The 25415-nt window shown below is 37.3% G+C and overlaps 2 protein-coding genes across 4 annotated transcripts in view; one reads left to right on the top strand and one right to left on the bottom strand.

Moving 5' to 3' along the window:
- LOC128002833 (endosomal/lysosomal potassium channel TMEM175) overlaps positions 1-2764 on the top strand; it is a 6815-nt gene extending 4051 nt beyond the window's left edge. Inside the window, exons 9-10 of one of the 2 annotated variants that reach the window (XM_052592476.1) lie at positions 1018-1101; positions 1262-2764. In XM_052592476.1, the coding sequence (XP_052448436.1) occupies positions 1018-1101; positions 1262-1931 (754 nt within the window). In that variant the 3' untranslated portion in view covers positions 1932-2764. Of the gene's footprint in view, positions 1-965; positions 1102-1261 lie in introns of both variants that reach the window. The other variant, XM_052592475.1, reaches the window with a different exon arrangement.
- On the bottom strand, positions 2013-25415 carry cds1 (CDP-diacylglycerol synthase (phosphatidate cytidylyltransferase) 1). 2 transcript variants are annotated; one of them, XR_008175610.1, is made up of 14 exons: positions 25066-25415; positions 14371-14519; positions 13238-13334; positions 12782-12879; positions 12290-12429; positions 11072-11130; positions 9781-9863; positions 7022-7109; positions 6806-6874; positions 6302-6454; positions 6000-6119; positions 5782-5885; positions 4433-4830; positions 2013-2158 (listed from the first exon to the last, which is right to left on the bottom strand). XR_008175610.1 is itself a non-coding variant. In XM_052592477.1 (13 exons), exons 1-13 carry the CDS (start codon positions 25126-25128, stop codon positions 4695-4697), a joined length of 1359 nt encoding a protein of 452 aa, XP_052448437.1. In that variant the 5' UTR covers positions 25129-25415; the 3' UTR covers positions 2804-4694. The 2 variants fall into 2 exon arrangements, 1 of the variants encoding a protein (XP_052448437.1); XM_052592477.1 differs by lacking the exon at positions 2013-2158 and having other exon boundaries at positions 2804-4830.

Below are 25415 nucleotides of genomic sequence, written 5' to 3'. Positions count from 1 at the left end.
CGTGACCCCCTTGCAGAGCTGAGTGTTATAAAATCATATGTAAAGCCAAATGTTAAAAACCTGGGTGTTATAATGGACAGTGATTTTAAATTGAAAAAATATTATTCAGTAATTAAATCTAGGTTTTTTTCAGCTGATGCAATTATCAAGATGCAAGTCTTTTTTTTGTCTTTCAATGATTTTAAAAGGGATATGCATGCTTTTATCTCAACCCGTCTTGACTATTGTAATGGCCTCTATGTAGGTATCAATCAGGCTTTCTATTAAACGGTTACAGATGGTACAAAATGCTGCTCATCTGTTAACAGGGACACGCAGGTGTAACAAATCACACGCATACTGGCTTCTCTTCATTGGCTTCCTGATAGTTTTAGAATTTATTTTAAGGTTTTAGTCTTAGCCTATGGACTGGCACCAAGTTGCCTTTATGATTTAATACAATCACATAATCCATCAAGAGCACTTAGGTCAGCTGACAGTTTACTCTTGTTTGACCTCTGAACAAGGCTGAAAAGCAGGGGTGACAGAGCTTTTGCTGTCAAAGCCCCACGGCTTTGGAATAACTTGCCCCTATATGTTAGGCAGTCCCAGACACTTGCTGTTTTTAAATCCAGTTTTAAAACTTATTTTTATACTCTAGCATTTAACTCTGTATGAGAGTTGTTTTATGTATTTTGTTAGTTAATATCTATTATTTTTTGCTGTGTAAAATTGTTTTATTTTTATTATATATATATATTATATATCTTTCAGACATCTTTCGGATATCTTGGTGCTCAGGAAACATCTCTTATTATCGGTGTTGAAAACTTGAAAAAGATTTTGGTGGAAATAGTGATCCTGTCTTTAATGAATAGCTTTTATTTGAAATGGAAATCATCATTGATTCAATGCATGCAAACTTTTTAACTATAGTGCAGTTGGAGTTACTGTAATCTGCATTATCACTTTTTCAATAAACACAGGTCAGGTGGAAGACCGTCCAGATTCAGTGCCCTTCTACACCTACCACCCCAGTGAACCTTTGAGTAAAGAGCGAGTGGAGGCGTTCAGTGATGGGGTGTATGCAATCGTAGCCACGCTGCTCATCTTAGACATTTGGTTTGTATCCCTCCAAAGCAATTCTGTCGTTAAGAATTTGCACTGTGCTTGTCTTTAGTAGTACATCATTTTAAACACCTTGTTAATGTCAAAACCTGTATTATGTCACAAAGGTCATTTCTACTTCGACAACTAATAGATTTGAGGTCTTCTTTCACAGTAAAGACAACGTGCCTGATCCATCAGTGGTGAAGGAGGAGTTTAATGACAAACTCCTCGCTGCGCTTCAGGAGTACGGTCCCGAGTACCTGGCTTACTTCGGTTCCTTTGTCACCATAGGCCTGCTGTGGTTTGTTCATCACTCTCTCTTCCTGCATGTGACCAAGGCCACTCGCCTCATGGGCCTGTTCAACACGTTCTCGCTGGCCTTCGTGGGCGGCCTGCCGCTCGCTTACCATCTCACGCATGAATTTCCCAGAGGCTCCCTCAACGAGCTGGAGGCCGTGCAGATCAGCTGTGTCATCATCTTCTTCGCCGGTCTGTTCCAGCTTGCGATTTGGGTAACGGCACTTTTCACGCAGCATGAGACATTGCACCCGTATGTGCGCTACGGCGGTCGAGAGCACGCCTTTATGTTGGCCAAGCTCTCACTCTACCCCTGCGTGGCACTCGGATCTTTTGCCTTCACCTGCATCCTGAGCCGCTTCAGCACGTCCATCTTTCATATGATGGAGATTGGCGTACCGTTTGCTTTCATTTTACTGAGGTTGCTGGTCCGTGTGGTGCTGGCGGCGCTCAGATGGCTCTTCTGTCCTGTGAGGAACGACTTGGATAGTGTTCCAGTAGAGGAAGAGGACTCACAGCTGCCTATTAATGATATAGTGACTTAGCAGTGAACAAAGAAGAAAACACCTCAATGTTCGACATAAAATCAATGTTAGGCTCTATTGTTTCTAATTAATACTACAGCCGACAGCTTTGTGCTGTAGAAGACGTCCATATCGGTCAAATCTTCTCTCATTTGGTAAAATAGACTGTGAAAGTGATCCAAAGTCTTCATGATGAGTCTTCAGCATCAAAGCTGTGGTCCAAGAAGAGCTGAAGAGTTTTTGTTCACCTTACAGAAATGCACAAAAAAGTTTTTTTGTTTGCCTTTTAATGTTTTTATGTTCATATTTTAATGTTTATTAAATTACACCTCTTTCACACAGTGCGAACTACAAACGTTTTTTAGTTTATGTTCAGTTATGTTGGTTTTACTATTACATTTATATCCTGGTTTTTAATTTAAATTATTTAGACTTTTGCACTTAACTATGTAATTCATGCTTTTCTTCTGGAGCAGCAATTCAGGTCTTTTAATTCTCTAGTAGAGGAAATCTTTCATATAACTTCATAAATGTCCAAAACAACATGCATTACATCAAGGTTTTTGTAATGCTCACATAAAGCTCTTCTTCGTTTCATGTGGCAATGAAACTGCTGATGCACCTTAGATTAAATAATGATGCCAATGTTGCACTTACAGTCTGATCTGAATGGCATTTAAAATTACGTTTTGTTAGACTTTCATCTAAATGTTATTACTATACTGCAAGATGTTATTTGTAAAGTGTACTTGTTTTTTATTGTCATTTTAAGTTCTTTTTTTTGTAGTCTGTGTCAGTTCAAATGTTACTGTTTACAATTTTGAGAATAAACTCCATTGCTGCTTGCAGAAATACTTTTGGTGTCAGACTGAAATCAATGTGACCACAGAGAGTAAGTCAAACGTGAAGTTTATTCACCAAGTGTAGCATTGCAATAATAAAAATAATAATAATTATTTGTAATTTTTTTTTCCTCAGCATTGCCCATAAGATTAATTTTTTTTGTCTTCTGGTAAATATTTACTACTGAAAACTCATTTACAAAATCAGAAAATCAAACGGAGACATAAATAAAGGTTCCCACTTTTTAAAACAAATTTGAAACCCATTTTCAATCAAATTTCTGAACAGTATAAGCTTGCACAATATTATATGCTGGGTTGTACAGCAGCTCTCAAAAAAATTAATTGTGACATCCACAAAATCAGCTGTAGACAGCTGGAGGTGCATTCTCTTTTTGGTCTGATATAGTTCATATTACTTACAAACACCATTCTGATTCACATTCACTACTGGACAGCAGATGTGAAGGAAAGGAACATGTAAACCTACTGCAGACATGAATGATTAAGGTACAGGGGTCACACTTACTGCATTTTTTGTTTAGGTTTTACAATACAACTATTGACAACTGGTCCCAAACTACTCTACTGAGTCCAAATGTGCAGTTAGGGCAAAGGACACAGGTCATTACAAATCCACCTCCTTTAACAAAAAGCCTAAAAAATGTATGATGGTAACCTGTAGTGATGTTACTTTTGCTCATGTAAGTGCCTTTGATTACAATAATTGAAATTATTCAATCTCATAGGATTTTATTGTTCTCTACTGTAAGATTGTAGCATTTGACAATATTAATTGTGGTTTAACATTTGTTTTTGTTTTTTGTTTTTACAGCAAAATTGCCAGTGCTTTGGTACACTTTCTTTCTTTACACTTGTTTGGTAAAGAATTCAGAAAGATTTCGACAAATTAAAATGCAGCTAAAAAACAACATTGCAAGTTTGATACTATAAACAAACCAAAAAAAAATATTAAAAGCACATAAACTGTGTAAATCTAAGAACATTTGTACAGGTTTTCAATTATCTACTCAAAGCACCAGTGTTTTTTGATATGAAAACCTCAAAAGCTTATTGAATCTTTCGCCTCGTGTAGTTACAGCAAATGGTCACGGAGGGGAACACGGCAAATCCCCTTCTCTCCCCAAAAACAACCCGCTCAAGTTATTGTCCACAACCTAGAGAGGTTGAGTCATGCTGGATTTAAGAAAATAAGACAAGTCTTTTTGCATATCATTATCGTAACTTCCTATTATATAGAATTTGTCAAACCATATAGATTATTTAAATAAATGTATAATCTATATATATGATCTAGTGTATAATATCTATGTACAACAATGCATATGATGATATGTACACACAAGTGAGTTTTTCTAGCACTCACACTAACACACTGAGTAATGTGAAAGGGAAAGAGAACATGGCTATTTAAGCAGTAACAGTAGGACTTAAAGACATGCTTCTGTTTTAGACTCATTGTTTCATAATGCTTTGAGTTCAGGACCCCCGTTATAAATTAAGCTCACATTAAAATGTTAAACGTGAGAATTATGGCATCTCAAAAACCATGAGTTATTGCGTTCGCAAAGCAAATCAAATGCTCATAACATCAGGCCAGAATCACAAAATCAGTGCAATGACGAAGCCTCCTTCCTAAAGTGCTATACATTCACTTACCATGTGCTTGGATCTTTTGTTTTTGTATTTTTGTTGCTTGGAAGACCTTCGATGTTGATTTCCCAGACAGTGGCTCTGATTAATAGAAATTTGCAGTCATTTTCCTCCTTCATTTGGTGAGTTTCTAATGGGTTAAAAGTGAGAGTTTGGTTTGCAGCAGGCGTCACTCTCTCTCACTGAACAGGAGCGTGCTCGTATCACAGTCACAGTCATGGGTGAACGCTTAGAGAGTTCAACAGGACATGAGCTGGTTTTACGTCTGTCATTGGGCTTCCTCCACAGCAGGGGGCAGCAGGCCCTTTTCTCGTAAGTGGTTGCGCAGTGTATTGAAGATGCCGAGTTGCTGCTCGGGTTGCAGAACAAGCAACTGCTGTAAAACCTTACTGGGGTTCGGTCCCCTGGTCAAGAGAGAAATGACAGAGGGTCAAACATGCTTCCTGTGTGTGCAGACCTCTGGGATTACAGAAGTGCCGATATGCTAAACAATACAGGGATATTTGCAGTATATACCAAACAATGAATTAAAGCTGCAGTCAGTAACTTTTGACGCTCTAGCAGTTAATAAACAGAACTGCTTGCGTCTTGCGGAAGAACATCGTAGCCGGAACTACTTCTCTCTGTTTATGTCTATGAAGAATCACAAAGGTACTGGGTTACTCCGCCGAAAATGGAAAATGGATTCATGGTGTACTCGCTTATTATATACATTTTTCTACATTTTGAACACAAACAAAGTTGCTGCAAATGGCAATAGGACCACTGGGAGGAGCCAGAGGAGCTTGATTTTTTCACAGATTATCTGTCTCATATTCTACTGCAGCTTTAAGGACATCATAAGAAACTGAATATAATAACAACAGATAGTAACTATTTATCTATTAAAAATAATATAAATAGATCAAATTAAATATGAATATCTAATAATATAAATCGTTTGTTTAGACATAATTTCCACTCTAAACCACTGCCAAGACATGATAATGTGAATGCCGGTTTAGATTTGTCTTTTATATTTTATTACATTTGAGGGTCAAAGTGACTCAAATTAATAAAGCATATCATGTACATTTGTGCTTATGACATTGGGATTATTCAGTTAAAGATGCACAAGTCTCAATAGAATTCTTTGATTTGAATTGTGTCACCTAAACTAGGACTATCTGTCATAGTAAAAGTAACAGCCCACTCGTGAGTAAATCTCATTTATTGGCCCAAGCCCATGTTTACACACATCTGCATTTTGGATGCTGTGTCAAATTCTGGTTTTTAATACATCCAGTAGCACCCATTTCATGGATTGTGTCCTCTTCCGAAAGGAAAAAGTGTAACCAAATGAGTTGAGAGCTCACCTGATAAAACTTGTGATGTAAACATGAACGAACGTTGCCATCAGATACTGACAGTCAAAACGATCCATTATACCCCCATGACCAGGAATGGTGTCCGCAAAGTCCTACAAAATGAAAAATCACAAGCTCACAGGTGTCACGCTCACTCCAAGCAGACACAGACTGCAAGTTACAAATTCAAGGGTTTTTTGTGTGACTGCTCCTGAATGTGAACTAACTTTGATCTTGAAAGCTCGTTTGAAGCCGCTGGCAAAGAATCCACCAAACGGTCCGATCAGAGAGGCGAACGTAGAGAGCGCAATACTGTGGATCTGAAATGGGTAAAGGTTCACCGTTTTCTGCAGACACGAGAAAGATGTAGACTTCATTATAAGCCAATACTACAAAAAGAAACAACTGCGACAGAACGATTATCATTTCAAAGGATTCAGGAATAAAACAACTCCTCTCAAATATGAGATATTGAGCAGAGCTGTATTAAGCTGTAACGGTATGTAGTTTTGCCCCATCGTGTACTCACCCATCTAACTGTATTCTGCACCACTGCAGGAAGTCTGTATTCCTGTATCATGAAGAGATTTGAGGGCTCACACTCCACCGCAAAACGGTTCGTCTCACTGTTGTATTCCACTGGACAAACAAAGTACTGGTACTTGGATAGCAGGTACGCAAACTGAAATAGGAGGATTTAGTTGTCACACAATACCATAAGGGTTACTGAATGATATAAGAGTTGTTTGTGTTGCTTGAAGGTAGGGTGAGCATGCAACATACAGATATGTCTAAACCGGGGAATATCTGCCTTATAATTGACTAAAAAGTCCAGTTTTGGCTTTGCTTTCATACTTGCTGAAGATAATGACTGAAAAGTAGTTTGACCAATAGGGTGCAGGCATTAATCGTGATGTATGACAAGGTGAAATCTGCAGAGAATGATCAGAGCAGTGCAAACATATGTACATATAGTTTATGAGGACTGTAGATGATGCCAAAACCCTTACTCAAAGGTCTAATGGTGACTTACAAAGAAACTGAAGACCACTGTTGCAAAGAATCCCCCGATGAATCCTTCCCAGGTCTTTTTTGGGGAGAGCTGAAAGAGAGAAGAGGTTTGAGATAAGATCATTTTCATCCACAATGCATTCAATTACGGAAATGTAGTCATCAGTTCAGAAAATGAGGAGACGGAGAATGTTTATCACAAATGCTTAGTGCTGCGATGCAGATATCACAGGTTCACCTTAATCAGTGGAGTTCTTCCAAAAAAGAAGCCAAACAGGTAGGCCATGATGTCATTACAGATTACAATCGAGATGGGAACAATGAACCTAGAGAACAAATGACAGTTTTATTTTACAAACACATACTGTAGGAGAGAAGAAACCAGAGGTGGAAAGTATTCTACTCAAGTAAAAGTACCATTGCATTAATACAATTTTACTTAAGTACAAGTAAAAATCTACTCAAGTCAACGCTAAAAGTATCTCCTTTAAATTTCAGAGTAAAAATAACTTTGTTACATTTTAACAGTGAGAGGGAGGCAAAAATGGGATAGGCCAAGAGTGATAATTAAACACATGTGATCCAGCTAATCTAATCATTCAGGCTTATTTGAAAACTACATGGTATGTGTGTTGGAGCAGGGTTAGAACTAAACTCTGCAGGGCTACATCCCTCCAGGAACTGAGTTTGACACCCCTTGGATAGGCCTATAAATCTCAAACCAGTTGTTTTTAGTTAAAGAAATCCATTATTTAGAATTTTCTTTTTTAAATTAACAAAAATGCAATTTTTCAATGCAGAGGAGACACAGACGCTTCATCGGATGTGGGATTTCGATGTATTTACCCACTGTTTAAAGCAGGACATGAATGTATTTAACCTGCAGTTACAAATGCACACATAATGTGTTGATATGTAAGACATAAAATGTTAAATAATAATAAAATCAAAAGATACTTTAAATGTGAAATTAAAACAGCCAGTAGGTGTTAGAAAGTCACTGTTAATAAGTGAGTCATTGCGATTGAATTGAATCATTTAAACTGTTGATTCATTTAGGAACAAAACACCATCATTGCAGAGAGAGGCAAAACTGTGCTATGTTGGCTGTCTACTCTACTAGACTTCACGGGACGGTAGGAGTTTTGTTTGGTTTTTGGCAAAATACTGATGATGTCAAATCACACATCATTAAAATAGCAATTACGAAGTTATCACAGAGGATATATTATTACACACCCTGCACCACTGACTTTTTTTGGCTATTTTGTGCAAAACCTTTTGCTAAACTGTCAATGCGATGCATGTATTTACCTTACCTCTACATGCTTGCAAAGGGGTTTTGTTTTAAGCTGGGTCTGCACCATAGCGCAGTCTTGTCCGTCTGCATCTTTTTTTGTGATTAGCACCAGTTTGTTCTCCTGCCCATTATTTACTTTCGTTTCCAGGGATAAATTTTTTTTTTACTCCGTAATAAATGTGTTTTGAAATGTAGTGAAGAAAAATACTTCAAACAAAATATACTTAAAGGTCCTATGACATGAAAATTTCACTTTCTGAGGTTTTTTAACATTAATATGAGTTCCCCTAGCCTGTATATGCTCCCCAAGTTTATTTATAGTAAATTATGATTTTTGTATCTTTCTCTGCCTTTGAGAAAATGGAAGCTCAAACGGGCTGATCTTGAATCTCCTCGTTGTGACGTTGTAACGAGAATTGTTACCTCCCCTTTCTCTGCTTTGCCCGCCCAAATATTTACATATAATTCAGTCGCAATGTCAGCACAGGCGTTAGAGACTTTTATGATATGGATTCGACAGCACCGGCACAAACAGTGAGTAACAGTGTTCATTAATGCCTGATCTGCGATCAGTGATTTCTGATGTGTAGCTAATCATTCAAGTTCACACAGACTTTCTTTCTAAATCGTTTAATACTGTTTATGCATCAGTGAATCAAGCCAGTGACTAAACGATCAACTTCACGTTGTTTCTCTTAGTAGCATGAAACAAATCTGTTATTTAAATTGTGATTTAACCACAGAGAGCGATCAAAGAACGCTCGCTTTTTTCCGGAGCTGTTACACATCGCGAGTATATCTGCACACTTGCCCAAACTGCCGTTACAATGAATGACGCTGTTATGCTGCACAACGGAGCTCTTATTGTATTCATGTGTTTGCTGTTAGCTGTGGTGAAAGCATTTCGTGAGAAAACGTGTTGCAATAATGACGAGATCACTGCATTCACGCGATAAACAGACTCTGTCTACTCGATGCTCATCACTGCAGCCTTTCATGTGATGGGGAAAAGATTGAAAAAATAATTATATAATCAACACTTCCACGATTCGTTAATCTCGACAGCTGTAATAGTAAAATATATATATATTTATATATTTGAGAGGGGTTTCACATATAATATGCATTTCGAATGCAAAGATGTCAGCCAATCACAACAGTTGTGGTTTACTCGGAGTCTCACAGCAGACACGCCCCTTCAAACAGAGCATTCAAGCCTGAGGGCTAATATCAGGATCTAAAAATGCTTTTTATTTCTAAATTTTAAATGTAAAAATCACACTAACAATATAAATACACCTAAGGAAACATTAAAAAGCATTTAAAGAAAAGGAAATAATCCATGTCATGGGACCTTTAAGTAAAAGTAAAATGTCAGATTTGAAAAAAGTAGAAGTACTCAAAAAAGCTACTCAGTTTACAGTAACGTGAGTAAATGTAAATCGTTACTTTCCACCTCTGGAAGAAACTATGCAGACATTGGGAGAAAGTAACTTCAGTTAATTATTTGTGAGAATTAGAATGTATATTTGAATAAAGTTAACTAAAGGGTGAAGAATTATGAATAGAAATGAGTGTTTCTGCTCTCCCTTGAACAGCTAGTTATCATTTCATCACGTGGAACATCAGGAAACACAGGAATGCAGCTTGAGAAACACAAGTTGGAGTGGCAGTTCTGTCAGGTCAGGTGGGCTTACCAGATCATTCCTTCAAACAGGTTCTGAATAACCAGATGAGACTGAGTCACCACAATCAACAAGGTCACATGGGTCCAAGCAAACTGGAATGGCAAGCACACACACACACACACACACACACACAAAATGAGTGTACGATTGAAATGTCATCTACTCACTGAAACAATGATAATGCAAAGCGAGTTATGGCACATATCCAATCAAACAATCACAATCTGACTTATTGTGTTCAAATACAATTTTAGTCTCAAATGTTATTTCAGAAGTCTGAGCTAAGACTATAAAATAAACAAAAATAGACATAAACATTCTAAGTGCTCAAGCAAACTTGGCTGTAACAAAAAGTATTTTGCTGTTTAGTGTGTCGGCGGCCAGGTTTTCAGTTGATGTGGAATGGCTGTGACCAAACTCAAAGAAACTGACATTCAGAAGTTTGACTGAAGTATGGCACAGTTTATGACTAGTATTACAAATTCTGAACTCAACTCAACAGCCCAGCACTTCAGTTTCTGGTTAATAAAGTAACCAGAAACTTACATCAAAACTATATTTGCATGTCCTGAAGGAAATATCAGTACTAGCAAGGCAGCAGCTTCACTCGATAAAAAGCAGCATCAGTGCCACCATTATCTGATGTCATGACACGAAGTGTGTCAGCTTTATGAGCCACTATCTTTGGAGTGCAATGAAAACATCAATAACATGTCATTACATAAATAAATACAGTATCCAAATATTGCATGGGCATCATCACAAGAGAAATGCTGTTCTTAAAAAAAAAAAAAAAAAAAGTATCACTGTTTCTTTAAAAATATTAAGCAACTATTTTCAGTAATGGCTGCTGAAAATTCAGCTTTGCCATTACAGGAATTAATTACATCTTAAAATATATTAAAAGCAGAAAACAGTTATTTTAAATTGTAATAATATTTCACAATATTACTGTTTTTACTAAAGATCTGATCAAATGAATGCATTACAAATTTTATTTAATAAAATCGGCACATAATACTAAAATTACATACATTGCAAAATCTAAATGAAGTGTGTAGGCTAAAAAACTATGAAACCTGCATTTCTGGACCACTGGAACAGAATAAATGTATGAAAGTGCTGCCTTGCATACACTGTAATTAAATGCCGTGCAATGACTAGTTTAAACATTTTATATTTCTACGATGCTCAGTGTACATAATGTACACTCATTAAATGCCTAACACATGATGCACACATGACTGTGCATGAAATCAAAAGTTTAGTTCTGGCTTGCATATAAATGACTGATACACACCATATAAAACTGCAGGCGGTAATGTTTCTTCACTAAACTCAGTACAAACATGCAGAAACCTGGAAAAAGCAAATAACATGCAGTTAATTTTTCCTACATAACAGAAGAAATTTTCAATCTTATCACTGTTTACATTATCATTTTGTATCCCATGTAAAAAAATGTATTTAAGACAGAGCAGAGAAGCAAATTTCTGTTTCGGAAAGCTTTCATATTTGCTGTTATAACAGCAGCACACAGCATTATTGGGGTATGTAGATTTTGTACACTGACAAATATTTAGAACAAACACACTGGTTTATATCTTAAACCGTATATTTTGGGTTATATATTCTATATGATGATGACCATTAAGCTGTGATGGAGAGAGCGGCAGGTTTAGTGAAAAGAAATGACTTTCACAGCATGCTGTGCATTTATGGCCGTAACAGATGGATATACTCTGCTGTTCTAAAGTTTGGCCTTATGATCAATATAGATGATAAATATAGAGTAAATCAGCAATATTGTTGAACATTATTAGTGTAAACTGACAAAATATATTTTAACTGAAAATACAGTAGCTAAGCTGTATTTTCAGCAGCAATTACTCCAGTTTTAATTGTGCTATGATCCTTCAGAAATCTTTTTTTATAAGAAATATTTAAGATACATTTCTTATAATTACTACTAATGGTTGTTTAGTTTCATAATTTTGTGAAAACCTTGGTACTTTTTTTCCAGGATCGATGAAAAGTTAGTTCAAAACAACAATATTTATTTGAAATAATCATTATTTATAATATTATAAAATATCTTTACGTTGATCAATTTATGCATGCTTGCCAAATAAAAGCTTTGAACAGTAGTGTAACTGCAGATGAAAAACCTGTTGGCATTGAGCAACAGCATATTGATATTAATTAAAGCATAAAAGCATGTCAGAGTGACCAAGCATACAATCAACTTTCATGAAGTCATTTTATATTTTGAATACTAAAACAGACATGCGTTGGACCAGCGCCTCTGCATTTCTTTCTTTAAAGAAGCTGCAGCAAATCCCACAAACAGCACAGCAAACCTGACAAGGATTAGGATTATTTCTAGATATATAATCTATAAACGATTTATAAACTATGCAAAAAAAAGCTAAGTGGGCACTGTGGGCTTTTGACCTAGTCATAAAAGTCTCCGATGGTTTCCGTGCAGAGTTTAATCAGAGCTGTCAATTACACTCACCTGCCAAATACAGTGCAAAAGAAATAAACCGATGATAACGCACAAGAAACTGCAGAGGTTCCTCCCTTCGGACGAGTGCACCGAAATAATCAGCCACTGTCTCTCCATAAAAGAAGTAGTTCACACAAATCAAGAAGTACCTGAAATACAAGGGGCATTTGTGTCAAGATTTGAGTTCAAGAAACATACTTGATGGAAACAATACATGGTCATCTTGTTTTGTTAGGCCAAAGCCTGCCGGTGGGGTGTACTCTATGCAAGGTTCCATCATGGAAGTGCTCTTTGCTCAAGTCCAGTTAATCACTACTTTATCTATGACAAAAAGTGACTGGTAAAACGTGAGAGTGTGTTTGTGTGTGTGTTTGTAGTTCAGTGTGTGTACATTAATGTAAAGCACAAGAATCAGAAAGAAGGGGGAAGGGCGGAGAGATATTGAGAATTAAGGGGTGAAAGAAAAAGCATTAAACGGTAACTAGTCAGCATTTTACTTACCAGCTAAGAGTCCTAAACCACGGCAGATCATAGGAATGGTAAACTCTGTAGCCAATGGTTATAATTTCATGAAAACACTTGATTTGAACACCCATAACCTATACAAAAAAAGTGATTAATAAAGAGTTAATAAATGTTGCAAGAGCTGAACATGTTCAAATAGCACTTTTTAAATCTCTGATCCCTTCCTGATTCCTTCAAAATGCAAACATCTATTTAAAACACTGCAGTGATTCATATCAATTTTCATTGAAAATATTTACATTATTTCAAGTCAGGTAGGGCTATAAATGAGCTAAATGACAGCATGTGGCCCAGATGGTTTGTAGAAGGACAGCTGGGATGTTTGTTAATGCTTTCTATAGTAACCACAAATGTTGGCTAGCCAGTGGTCAGTGTGTTTGTTTAGTTAATAGTGTTTTTCATGGTACATATATGGTTTGTACTCATACTTACCACTAATATAAGCATAATGGGTCCCAAATAGATGATGAGGAAGAAGCCAACGATCATTGTCAATGACAATATGCCTCTTATCCACCAGTTCTTCCACCTGTTGAGATTTTTTAAATGTATTTATTTTTAATCAGTTTGCAAGAAAACTACAGTCAGGACAGTTAAACAGTTTGTATAGCAAGATACATTTGCTGGCAAATCCCCACTTCCACTGTTAAGGGTATAGATGACATTTCCCCTTTGTGTTCACTTTGAAATGAACTAAAAGCCTGTGAAAGAGGTGAAATGAAGCTGGCTCAAATGTGATTTCCCCACTGTTGAAATGTGGGTGTGTAGAACTGAATGAAACGGCATGAACAAAACAATGATAATAATTTCTGTTTGATTTAAGCTTTACTGTTGAACCTTGAAGATGTGAGAACAAAACGGATGGGATAGATTTATTATCCTGATGGTGCCATAAATGTAATAAATGTGGCTCCATGAGAGATGGGAATTCTTCGTTTTCTGGCCCAGAGTGTAATAAACTGTTTGCAGGTGCCACAACTCATGCAATCCAATGAGAAGAATGGGAGGGAATTTGTCAAAGGAGAGAAACAGAAAGGAGAGGGATTGGAAAAAAAGTGCATCATCATCACAAAATGAGATGGGTGGCCAGGCGCCAGCATTCAGGCTTGCATTGGACCTTCTTTTTAAAGAAGATTCTGCAAATCCAACCAACAGATCAGCAATTATTATGTTTCTAATAAAGATCCCGTTTAATCTCTTCGAGGGCCCATTACCCTGTCAACCGACCCCTAACCTTATCTGCATATCAAATATCGCTAGATACGGTGTTATTGATCAAAATTAAATATCTGTGCAATAAGATGCGCTATGAGGTTTTGTGTCAGTTTTCAAAGATTAACCGGATCAATTTTACAATTTTGCTTACTGATTTAACCAAAACATCCTTCATGTGTGGAAAGATTATAAAGAATAGTAGTGTATGAGTTTCTTATTTTCCCAGTGAAAACAGGTTAAACATGTTTGTAAAACCTCAAAGACTCATAGTTGCCTATGTGCATTAAACTGGGGCCTAAACATCCATACAGGCACACAACTGATGTTGATTGTTCAGTGTCATTGGGTACCTAGATGACAAGCCCTCCAGGGCTTTGTTGAGACACTGTGGAGTGTTATCTGTGGAAGGTGGCACGTCTGGTGTGTCTGCTTTGGAGTCGCCCTCCATTTCTCCTTCCCCTTCACCGGGGAAAGCAAGCCTGTCGTCTCCATCTGCCTCCTGCAGAGTATAAACACACACTCTGTCAGATGTCCCCATTCGATTCACAAGTTCTCTATTTGATTCTCGAATATATAGTTTTAATACAAATGGTATTGATATTTCTAAAAAATGAACCATAACATTAGTTATCAAATGGTGAATTAATAAAAAGAAATGAAGGGCCTGTATTTTAAACCTATTATTTTCTTGTACAGGGTCATTTCTAAACAATAATAGGGCCATATAAAATATTCTTATAAATTTTTCTGGTAATCAGAGGAAGGCATAAAACTTTATCCTAATCAAATGAAAATGAAACCCTTTTATAATGTGCGTGCATTAGACATGTTTTGTGCCGTTGATTGTTCTCGTCGTCGTCGTCTTCAATAAATAAACATTTATTCATTCTAGGGTGTCGCCCGTTTATCCAGTGGAGAGAAATCCCCTCACAACTAACTGCAAACTGGCATTCAGATCTGCATCCATTTTGTTAGCAACGCCCCTACTTCCATTCATTGATTGTGGAAATCATGGCGCCTCATCCGTGATATCAAATGCTTCCGCAGATTTATAGTATTCCTATAGCATTTCACCTGAGCATTGTGAATCATGTGTATGTCTTAGTTCTCGGTTCTCATCCACAGAATCTCGGCCATGATAAGTGCTGAATGAACGACAGGCTTTCCGTTGTAACGTCGTGCAAGGTAAATAAGAGGGTGACGTAGTGGAGAAGAGTAATGATAAGATTCAAGTTAATCAGATCTTGTTTTAAACGTGTGCTGAAATAAATAACATTACTGGAAAAGATCGGTTCGCGGCTTTAGAGAATCGTTATCGAATCTACGTCATTTAAAAAAACTATTAATCTAAAACTATTAATCCAGCCCTACACAAGACTAACGTTACACCACATTATGTACAAGAAACTGCAAAAGAACAGGCACATGTGGAATGCAAAAAACATGGTGACATTAATTTTTATGTAAATTTAATGGGCAATATATTGCATCACCAAAGATAATTGAAGCCATGTACATATATTGTGCGACAAGTCGATATAGTGATTATTGCGACAGACCTATCCCTACACACTAAATATTGCAGTTCCCATTCATAACAATATGAGTGAACTGTCTTGAGTATTTTTTAGGAATGCTTTTAGGAATATTGCATAAACGCCTTCCAAGAAACAATTCCAAAAACAATGAATTAGGTGAGCGAACCACCAGACACTTGGATTGGAGACATAAAACAAAACTCACAGTTCACAAAGTGTCAAGATTCACAATGTCATAATTCAGTAGTCAATCACCATGAAATGCAGCCCTCCATGGAAATCACAGATTTACCAGTCAAAGTAATAGAGAGCGACGGTGGACAGAATATTAGCCAACATAACTTATGCAAATGCTAGACAAATGCCTATGAGGAAAATCAATCGGGATTGATGACATGGCACCTGAGTAGGTGTGGTACAGTAGACTGAAGATCCCCGTCTGCTCCACGCAAGGTGAAGAGAGACTGGTTTCTCATCTTTCACTGTTGTCTTGGCCAGCACAAAACAACTACAAGCCAAAGAACAGAATCAAATATGGCTAGTAACAGTAGCAGATGAAACTAATAAATGAGGTGAAGTGGAATGTATTAAAAGAGGAAAAGTTGGATCATCAAAGCGCGTGGTTATGATTTGATGAATAAATCAACATGTTCACAAGGGCTGAGTTACAGTAATTACTGAAATGTATAATATCAAGAACCAGTTTACAGCATTAGTTGACAGAAGAAAAATTTACATGTACTGTACTGGATAGATATCCAAATGAATCAATACATCATGCAATCAAGAACAAAACTGAATTGAATTAAGAGCTTGTGAACCAAATCGAATCGATTAGTGAAATCTGTCAATATGGAGCCCTAATGATCACTGATAACATCATTGTGGGAAAATATTACTGGCTAACAAGGATCGGTCATTGCCAGTTTGTAAGCCTCTACATGTGGTTTTTCAGCAGCAGCCCACATCCTGGAAAACCTGATGTGTAAATGTCTCATTATCCGCAATAAATCTGCAATCTTGATTTAAATGCTATGCCGGCAGTCTACCACTATGATCACCGAGCGGTTCATAAAGTAGCTGATCTACCTTTCAGACTGAAAATCAAAATATTGCAAGCTAAAGAAAAAGAAAATCCCACCAGCAATTTGTTTTACAGTACCCACATGTAAAAGGTCCATAGCTAACGAAGTTAATATGTAATACTGTAGAGCAGCAAGGCTGCATTTAATTGTACAGTAAAAAAAAAACATCCCTGATTCAGGAAGGGGGTCTGAAGGCAAAAAATATATATATTGTGTTTCTAACTTATTAATTTTAAGTTAAATTGTGCTTTGTTGGTATAGTGTCTGCTAGAATGTAATAAATATTCAGTGTTAAATATTTTTTAACTGTTGTCTTGTAATTGATTTTTTTTTTCTTTGACAAGCAAGCAAGACAAAACACTAACACTAACACTAAGCACAGTTGGGCTATTTAGTTTATGCAATGGTGAAAAGAATTGATAAATTGTTTGGTATTTAGCCTTCGGTCCTCGGCCCAATGTTTCATTTTGTTTGGATTAGGCTTTGGCCAAGAATTTTCATTTCGGTGCATCCCTATAAATAACATTACCAGTATGTAACTCTTATAACATAAAGGTTATTCCACCATATATTTAATCTTAAATGCAATGTAAGTTGCTTTGGTTTGAAGTGTCTGCCAAATATGTAAATCTACATTTCAGAAAATAACTCTAAAGGTCACAATAGTCAAAGACCACATTGTACAATTTCCAAAATTAGCCAATGGACCAAAGCCTTTGGACCATGACTGTAAGAAGCTATGCTGATGAGGTAATTGGGAGCAAACTGCATAGAGCAGGGAGGTCACTCACGTCTGAAATAGGGCTCAGATTAAGGCTGGTAAAAGAAACCTAACTATGCTAACTTTTTAATGAGGACACACTCAAGCCCCCAGAAAACATTCATGGTAATGTACAGATCAGCTACAGATGCATGTAATTTAATAAAAAAAATGCTAACTTTCTTATATTATAGATTTATTGCACACAAACTGAAATATTTCAAGAGTTTTTTTTGTTTGTTTGTTTGTTTTTAATTCTAATGGTTATGATTTACAGCTTAGGAAAATAAAAAGTTCAGTAATCTCAAAAAATTAGAATATTCCATTTTGAGCTTGATTAGTTTGATAACCTCTTGGGCTAGTTATGTGAAAGACTACTGACTTGGCAATGGTCCAGAAGACAATCATCAACACCCCCCACAAGGAGGGTAAGCCACAGAAGATCACTGCTGAAAGGGCTGGCTGTTCACAGAGTGCTGTATCAAAATATATTCATAGAGAGTTGACTGGAAGGAAAAAGTGTGGTAGGAAAAGGTGCACAAGCAACAGGGATGACCACAGCCTTGGGAAGATTGTCAGGAAAAGCTGATTCAAGAACTTAGGAGAGCTTCACAAGGAGTGGACTGAAGCCAGAGTCAGTAAGAGTCACCACACTCAGATGTCTTCTTCAGGATAAAGGGATGCAGCTGTCACATTCCTAGAACCAAACCACAGCTTAACCAGAAAAAAACATCAGAAGCAATTCACCTTGGGGTCAGGAGGAAAATAACTGGACTGTTGCTCAGTGGTCCACAGTCCTCTTTTCAGATGAATGTAAATGTAGCATTTCATTTGGAAATCAAGGTCTAGAGTCTGGAGGAACAGTGGAGAGGCACAGAATCCAAATTCCAGTGTGAAGTTTCTGAAGTCAGTGATGATTTGGGTGCCGTGACGTCTGCTGGTGTTTGTCCATTGTGTTTTATCAAGTCCAAAGTCAGTGCAGCCATCCATCAGGAGATTTTGGAGCACTTTATGCTTCCATCTGTTGACAAGCTTTATAGAGATGCTGATTTCATTTTCCAGCAGGACTTTAGCACCTGCCCACACTGCCAAAACCACTTCCCAGTGGTGTGCTGACCATGATGTTACTTTGCTTGATTGGTCAGCCAACTCACCTGACCTGAATCTCACACAGAATCTATGAATTCTCTATTTGTGAAGTATTGTGAAGAGGAAGATGAGTAACATCTGACAAACAATACAGAGGAGCTGAAGGCCACTATCACTACAGGGGGGCTTTTTCCCCCCACCCCAACCGGATCTGTGTTAGTGTAAGGAAAAGTTTGACATGGCATTGGGAGGAAGCTTTGTGTTGTGAACATTACTAAACAATACAATAATTTATTTTATTTCAACCAAGCAAGAAAAAAAAACCATGATGTGCCCTTTAGAAGAGAAATTGCTCTGTGTGTCCTTTAAGAACTGTGTGCTTCACACATGTATCCTACTGTCTATAAGGGTCCTAGAAGTGTAGGGGTAAGGAGACTAGCTGGCTGATTAGCTGCTTCATAAATGGATCTACACTAATCCCTGAGAGAAAAAGAGAGAAAAGCCCTTGTCCAGATCTATTCCAAAAGGCCTAGCACACACCAAAACACAAACACAAAGGCAGAACGACTACAGCCAGCAGTCACCGCATCTCTCATTCAGTTTCTACCTGCAGAGCCGACATTTGTAAAAGGATGTGCTGAATAGACAAGGATCATATAACCAATGAACAGTGGAGATGTCAAAAAACCTGCATGCATGTACCTTTTTAACCACAAACTGCATCTCTGCCATGCGCTGTGAGTTTGGGAATGCAGTGTGCCACGAACTCATTTTCACACTCATTTACATAATTTCCAACAACTGGACAGATGATTGTAAACCCTTTGTGACAGAAACTTAAAATTCTTAATTAAAGGTTGAAGGTTTAACTTTTATTATTATTATTATTATTATTATTATTATATAATCTCCCTCAGACCAATGGGGCTTGAGGAATCTCAGACTTTCAGTTGATAAATGTCATTTTTTTCTTAACTTAGATACTGTTCAATTGTTTTAGTTTCTGTGTTATCAAAAAAAAAAAAGGTATCAAATATCAATATTGTTTAAAGCAGTGGTCCCCAACCCCCAGGCTGCGGACTGGTACCAGTCCGTGTGTCATTTGGTACCGGGACGCACAAGAAGGAATAAATAATTTACATTAAAGCTGCAGTTGGTAACTTTTGGCACTCGCATCTGGCAGAAGAACATTGTAGCCGGAACTACTTCTCTCTGTTTAAATCTATTGCGATTCACGCAGGTACTGTGCTACTCTGCAGCGTTGCCGACCCCAACCAGACTAAAATAGTCTGAATATAAACACTTTTTATAGGTGTACCGTAGTGATTCAGGACAAGACAAAAACACGGTTTGGAAAATGGATTCATGATGTACTCGCTCATTATATATATTTTTTACATTTTCAACACAAAGCAACACTGGCACAGCCTTGCGCGGACTGGACCAGAAGAGCCGTGAGCGGTGGATTTTTGCAAAACAAATAACAGAGGTGGAGGTAGAAGTGTCCTGAGCCATAACGATCTTTTATTTTGGAAAAAGGCCAGATGCTCTGTGTTATTTTCATGGATTTTATATTCGTTTTTTTGGGGCATCTTATTTTTCAGGCATGTTTAAACGTCACCATAGTGACCATAATCAGTGAAACAAAAGTGGGTTAGGGGGCAGAGAGGACGTTATTCATGTTATGTTGTTGGCACGATGTTAAAAGGACGCTGCTAAATAAAGTTTTATACGAATACACAGTGGATTCATGTTTATTATTATATTTACAATATACCACAGTTTTTATGCCAGTCGTATCATTTTATTTTGTATTTATCCATCACACCATAAAGCCCGGTACGTGAAAATTTTATCTGACATTAAACCGGTCCTTGGTGCTAAAAAGGTTGGAGACCACTGTATTACAGTTGAAAATTTCATTATCGTGAAAACACTAGTAGCAATACACGTTAAGTTTGGTCTACCGCTAGTCTAGTACCAAACAAGCACTAACCACAGTCCTAGCAACAGCCATAGGTTAAATTCTGAGGGAATGCAAATGCATCTTGACTGCAAAAGTTAAGTCTCTTTGAATAAACCTGTCTGACAAATGTATAAACGTAAATGGTATTTTCATCAGGAAGAAGGAACATAAGAAAGCCTATGATTCAAACTAACTGAAAAAATGTCACTATCACATAGCATACGATCACATCAGCGCTACCAGGCCTAAACGAAATTGTGTAATTATAAATCACACAAACTGTGATTATAATAGGTGCTGAGTAACCAGCTTTCTGTGGTAAATTGCAGAAGTAAGCCATGACACGAGAAGAGAGCGAATCTCTCGCTGAGGCAAGGCTGCAGGACTAGGAGGTTATGATGGTCCACTGAACTCCAAAGACTGCTGAGGTGCTACATTGAGCAGAGCACCCTGCTAAAGCCCAGAGAGACTGAGGCTTCTCGATGAGAGCAAAAGAAAACAAGACATTAACAGAAAACCATGAGGCTGAGCTCTGTGGATAACCTCAGTCATCAGTGAGAGTGCAGGGCTGTAAATACGGCTTGTTACGATGAGTGAGGGATGAATGAGAGACTGACCTTCACAGAGCCGGCTGAGGGGCTCTAGATGGACACTCAAAGCTCTCCCACAAGACATCGGCATGAGTCTTATAAGGTCAGCCGTCTCCACTCCAGGACAAAAACACAATGTTCTTTCAAAGCCTTTGTATTTCTTTGACTAGATTTGAAGCATTTGTTTTTAAATAAAAGATAAACCAGTCACCCTAGTGCAGTGGTTTCAACCAGTGGGCTGATGATATCGAAGGTGGGCCGCCAACTACTATTAAAATAAATTATAATATTGTTCATATATGTAAAAATGGCTAAGTCATATCATAATAACTTCATTTCATTATATATATATATATTTAAATAAGAAAATTATCTTAGATATTTTTGCTGCATATGCTACAGAACAACAGCAGTTGTGCCAAGCAGTGCCAGACCGAGTTATTTTCTGTTCATTGCCAATTCATTCAATAAAGACAGTTAACAATCTGTCTTCTGAATACTAAGTTATTAACCCAACAATAGCGGGGTCAGTTAATTTTTTTGCAGTGGGCCACACAAACATATGTGTTTGGTTGTGTGGGCCGCGAGTTGAAAAATGTTGGGAACCAAAAGGGACCGGAAAAGTTAAATGTACATATAAGGAACAGCGGGACGACCAATTTGCTCCTTATTAGGTCAAATGGAAACATGATTGGGTATAAAAAGAGCCTCTCAGAGTGCCAGTGTCTCTCAGAAGACAAGATGGGCAGAGGATCACCAATTCCCCTAATGATGCGCCGAATAATAGTGGAGCCATAAAAGAGAAAATTTGCAAAGATTTTGAAGTTATCATCATCTACAGTGCATAATATCATGCAAAGCTTCAGAGAATCTGGAACAATCTCTTTGCGTAAGATGCACATACTGCATCAGTCTGACCGGTCAGATCGGATTTAGCCTAGCTTTTTCATGTTCTCATGCTACGGAAAACGTAAACAAGTCAGACATTTTCGTAGAACACATTATAAATGTCTTTCCAGAAACAAGCTTGTGTTGTTGCAAACTGTAAGTCAAGCAGAAAAAAATATATACTGCTAGTTTTCTCACCTCTTTGAGTGTTGAAACTAGCGGAGATGTCAACATGGAATAAAGTCGCACATTCCAGCTTCCTGCATTTCTGATGATGCCTCACATGACAAAATCCATAAAAATAACAATAATCCAGCGCAACCGCAACATGTTGTCATGTCTTAAGACAATATATGTATTGCAAACTGTATTGCTATTATTCTTGTGTTTAGTGTAGGCATCACAACGCAACAGCATTGCCAGAGTAACACACATTCAGCAAAACGAGAAAGAGCTTTTGGATACACAAACCGGATATGAGGTTGCGATACACTGTGTGGACTGTCAGTTATTAGAATCAGATTCCATCCAGATGCACAAAATCTGATTTGGGCTGATTTGGACAGTCTGAACGAGGCTTATGAAGTCTCCTGTCATAGCATTTTATTAAATAAAACTGTTGTTTCTAGACAAATGTATTATTATTATTATTATTATTATTAAAAAAAATTATATATTGTTTCATAATTTCGTACGTTTATTTTATTATACACACACCTTTTTAACATACGAAATTATTACAATATTGAATTATTTAATTTTAACTTACAATTATTTAATAATTATTTTAAAAACAAGTCATATTTTTCTTAAAATCTTGCCACCAATTTGGTTTGCTTTTCAAAGTTTTGGGTTTGACAAAAGATGCTTTTGGCCTTACTGTTGCTATAATCAATAGACAAGTGCTGGTTCCCTAATTTACCCACAGCTACTTGTAGGGAACTTCTCCAGGGGAAACAGTTTAAAGACACGACAGCCTTCATGCAGTGATCTACTTCAAAAGCCTTGTCTATGACTAAATCATTTGTAATTACGGAGTCATGAGTTCAATTCATCCATTTCCAGGATGGTCACTGTGCTACTTCCTTTTCAAAATTTCCACACTGTGGCCAAGTGATTTGTTGTCACATGTGATCTATGCTAACACTCAGCTAACAACCGAACTACATCATTTCCAGGGAAGATCTACTCAATCAGATACAAATACATAAACTATATAACAAACATGAACTCCTCTTTATACACAGTGCAGCTCAGCAACAGGATCTGTAAACAGATTTGGTTAGATGTTAGATATTCTAAAAGCAAAGCACATAGCTCCATGTGTCTAAAGTATTGATAAAAACAAAGGAACCGATTACTGATAGCAAAGTACTGACATTGAACACTTTCACAATTTGAATTAAAGCACCTGCCTTCAATCTGTTCTTAAAGGGGACATATGATGCTTTATTAAATATCATTATTTTGTGTATTTGGTGTAACAGAATATGGTGATATGCTTTAATGTTAAAAAACACATTATTTTTAAAATACTGTACATTATTGTAGGTCCTCTATGCCCCGCCTCTCTCAAACATGCTGTTTTCTACAAAGTCCCTCCTTCCGACAAGCGCAGTCTGCTCTGATTGGCCAATTGACCAAGTGCATTGTGATTGGCACACCGCAAGCACTCGTTGGATATGTAACGCCCCTTTCCATAATCGTGAGCTTTGTCTTTCAAAATAAATGTTAAGACAGTTAATAATGTTCTCAGTTTTACCATCAGTTCAAATAAAGTGCTTTTGCTTCTAATCTAGAAGCACACAGCATCTCCCTGACATGTCTGCTTCAACACTAACTACGGTTACTGAAACCACACCTTCTTTTTTCTTTCTTCTGAATATTGGGGACGGCATTACGCAAATATTTCCACATCATGACATAGACATGTGGGGCGTGTGTGAATAAGCCCTTTTAGGGGCCTTGGCAGATTCTTAACTTTGATAAATAATATCCCTTTGGATTTGAGACTTTAGTCTTTTCAACTTTACAAACCTTATTTATGCACCAAGAGCTTGTAACACTCCAAAGAGAAAGGAAAAATGTGAATCGTATGACCCCTTTAACTAATAAAAGCTACTAATAATAGCTGACCCCAAAACTTATCTTGCAGCTCTTAAATAAATATTTCCCAATATAACAAATATATACTTCTAAAAATAAATGGATTTTTCAGTTCAAGATGTGCGTAATGTGTTTACTATCCTACATAAACACTGGAGCTTTAGTCATGTCACAACAAGCTCAATGGCACCAAATATGTTTCACAATAAAAAAAAAAAATGTTGATCATTTGAAATGGTTGCCACAAAAAATGCTTACAGAGGACAATGTTACATTTTCTCTGACATGACTGAATCTTGAAAAGATTTAAAAAAAAAACTTTCTACTATGTAACATTATATATATATATATATATATATATATATATATATATATATATATATATATATATATATATATATATATATATATATATATAATGTACAAGAGAGGTAAAGAAAATTAATGGAAACCACAGAAGAAAATCATCCGTGTTTAGAACAACAAAATGATGTCAGTTTTCATTTCTGGCTGCACTATTACCTTAACGAAGTTACTTGGTTTCTGAACTCTAATTCAAATGAGTTAAACAGCTCTGCATGACACACACCGCCTGACTCTTGACAGCGGACCGAGGCTCAAAACATAACGCGCTGCCTATGGTATGCCTAGACATCATTTTTGGGCATGACAAAAACCTATCTATATGAGATGGTCAAAACAGAGCGTTCCAGAAGTGTCTATGATAACCAAAAATGCTGTCTATGTAAGCAGCTCAATAGGTTTTGCACCACAGCCACTGACACTGGCTTTGCAGTGTTTGGCTCAGCAACTTCATATGAGGCAACCGACAGATAAATTAAAGGCACAGTCCCCGAACACTAAGGCGCCATAATGTTGCTTTAAACAAGTTATTTTGTGTAATATCATCTCAAGTTGAAGCAGTCTGACTGGTTACTCGTTAGCTGGATGGCTAGAAGGTCATTCGCAGTCGAATGAGAGAAATAAGCCTCCCGAGTGAGCGCGTGCTCTATAATAAATTACCTTGTCACTGATGTTTTCAGTGCTGTCAGGATCTCCTCCTCCTCGCCGTCTCAGCTCCGTCATTTTTGTTTAGCTTATTTCAGTCTAAATAATGCATAGATATCGTCGCAAGTCCGCGTTACAGTGAAGCAGAGCGGAGTTCGCGTCCGTCTCGGTAATCCGGTTAATTTAACCTAACGTTACTGCGACCATCAGTGTGTCTCACGCGGCAGGTGGAGGGACAGAGACTGCGTGCATTTGTTTATGCCCGCAGATCTGCTGTTGTTTTGTTTAAATGAGAGACCAACCTCTCTATCTCTCTCTCCTCCTCCTCCTCTTCTTTCTCCTCTCTCACTCCCCCAGTGACTCAA

The sequence above is a fragment of the Carassius gibelio genome, chromosome A5 (genome assembly GCF_023724105.1).
Source record: "Carassius gibelio isolate Cgi1373 ecotype wild population from Czech Republic chromosome A5, carGib1.2-hapl.c, whole genome shotgun sequence".
In the NCBI taxonomy this organism is placed as follows: domain Eukaryota; kingdom Metazoa; phylum Chordata; class Actinopteri; order Cypriniformes; family Cyprinidae; genus Carassius; species Carassius gibelio.
Note: the sequence above shows the minus strand (reverse complement) of the source record. Positions and strands in the feature narration are given on the sequence as shown.

Bases quoted from the DNA above. Each gene is read 5' to 3' on its own strand.
- cds1 (XM_052592477.1), bottom strand. From the start codon at position 25,128: ATGACGGAGCTGAGACGGCGAGGAGGAGGAGATCCTGACAGCACTGAA. The intron at 14,520-25,065 runs GTAATTTATTAT...TATACTCTGCAG, and splicing joins CTGAAAACATCAGTGACAAG to GAGGCAGATGGAGACGACAG. The intron at 6,875-7,021 runs GTGAACCTGTGA...TCTCTCTTTCAG, and splicing joins GAAGAACTCCACTGATTAAG to CTCTCCCCAAAAAAGACCTG.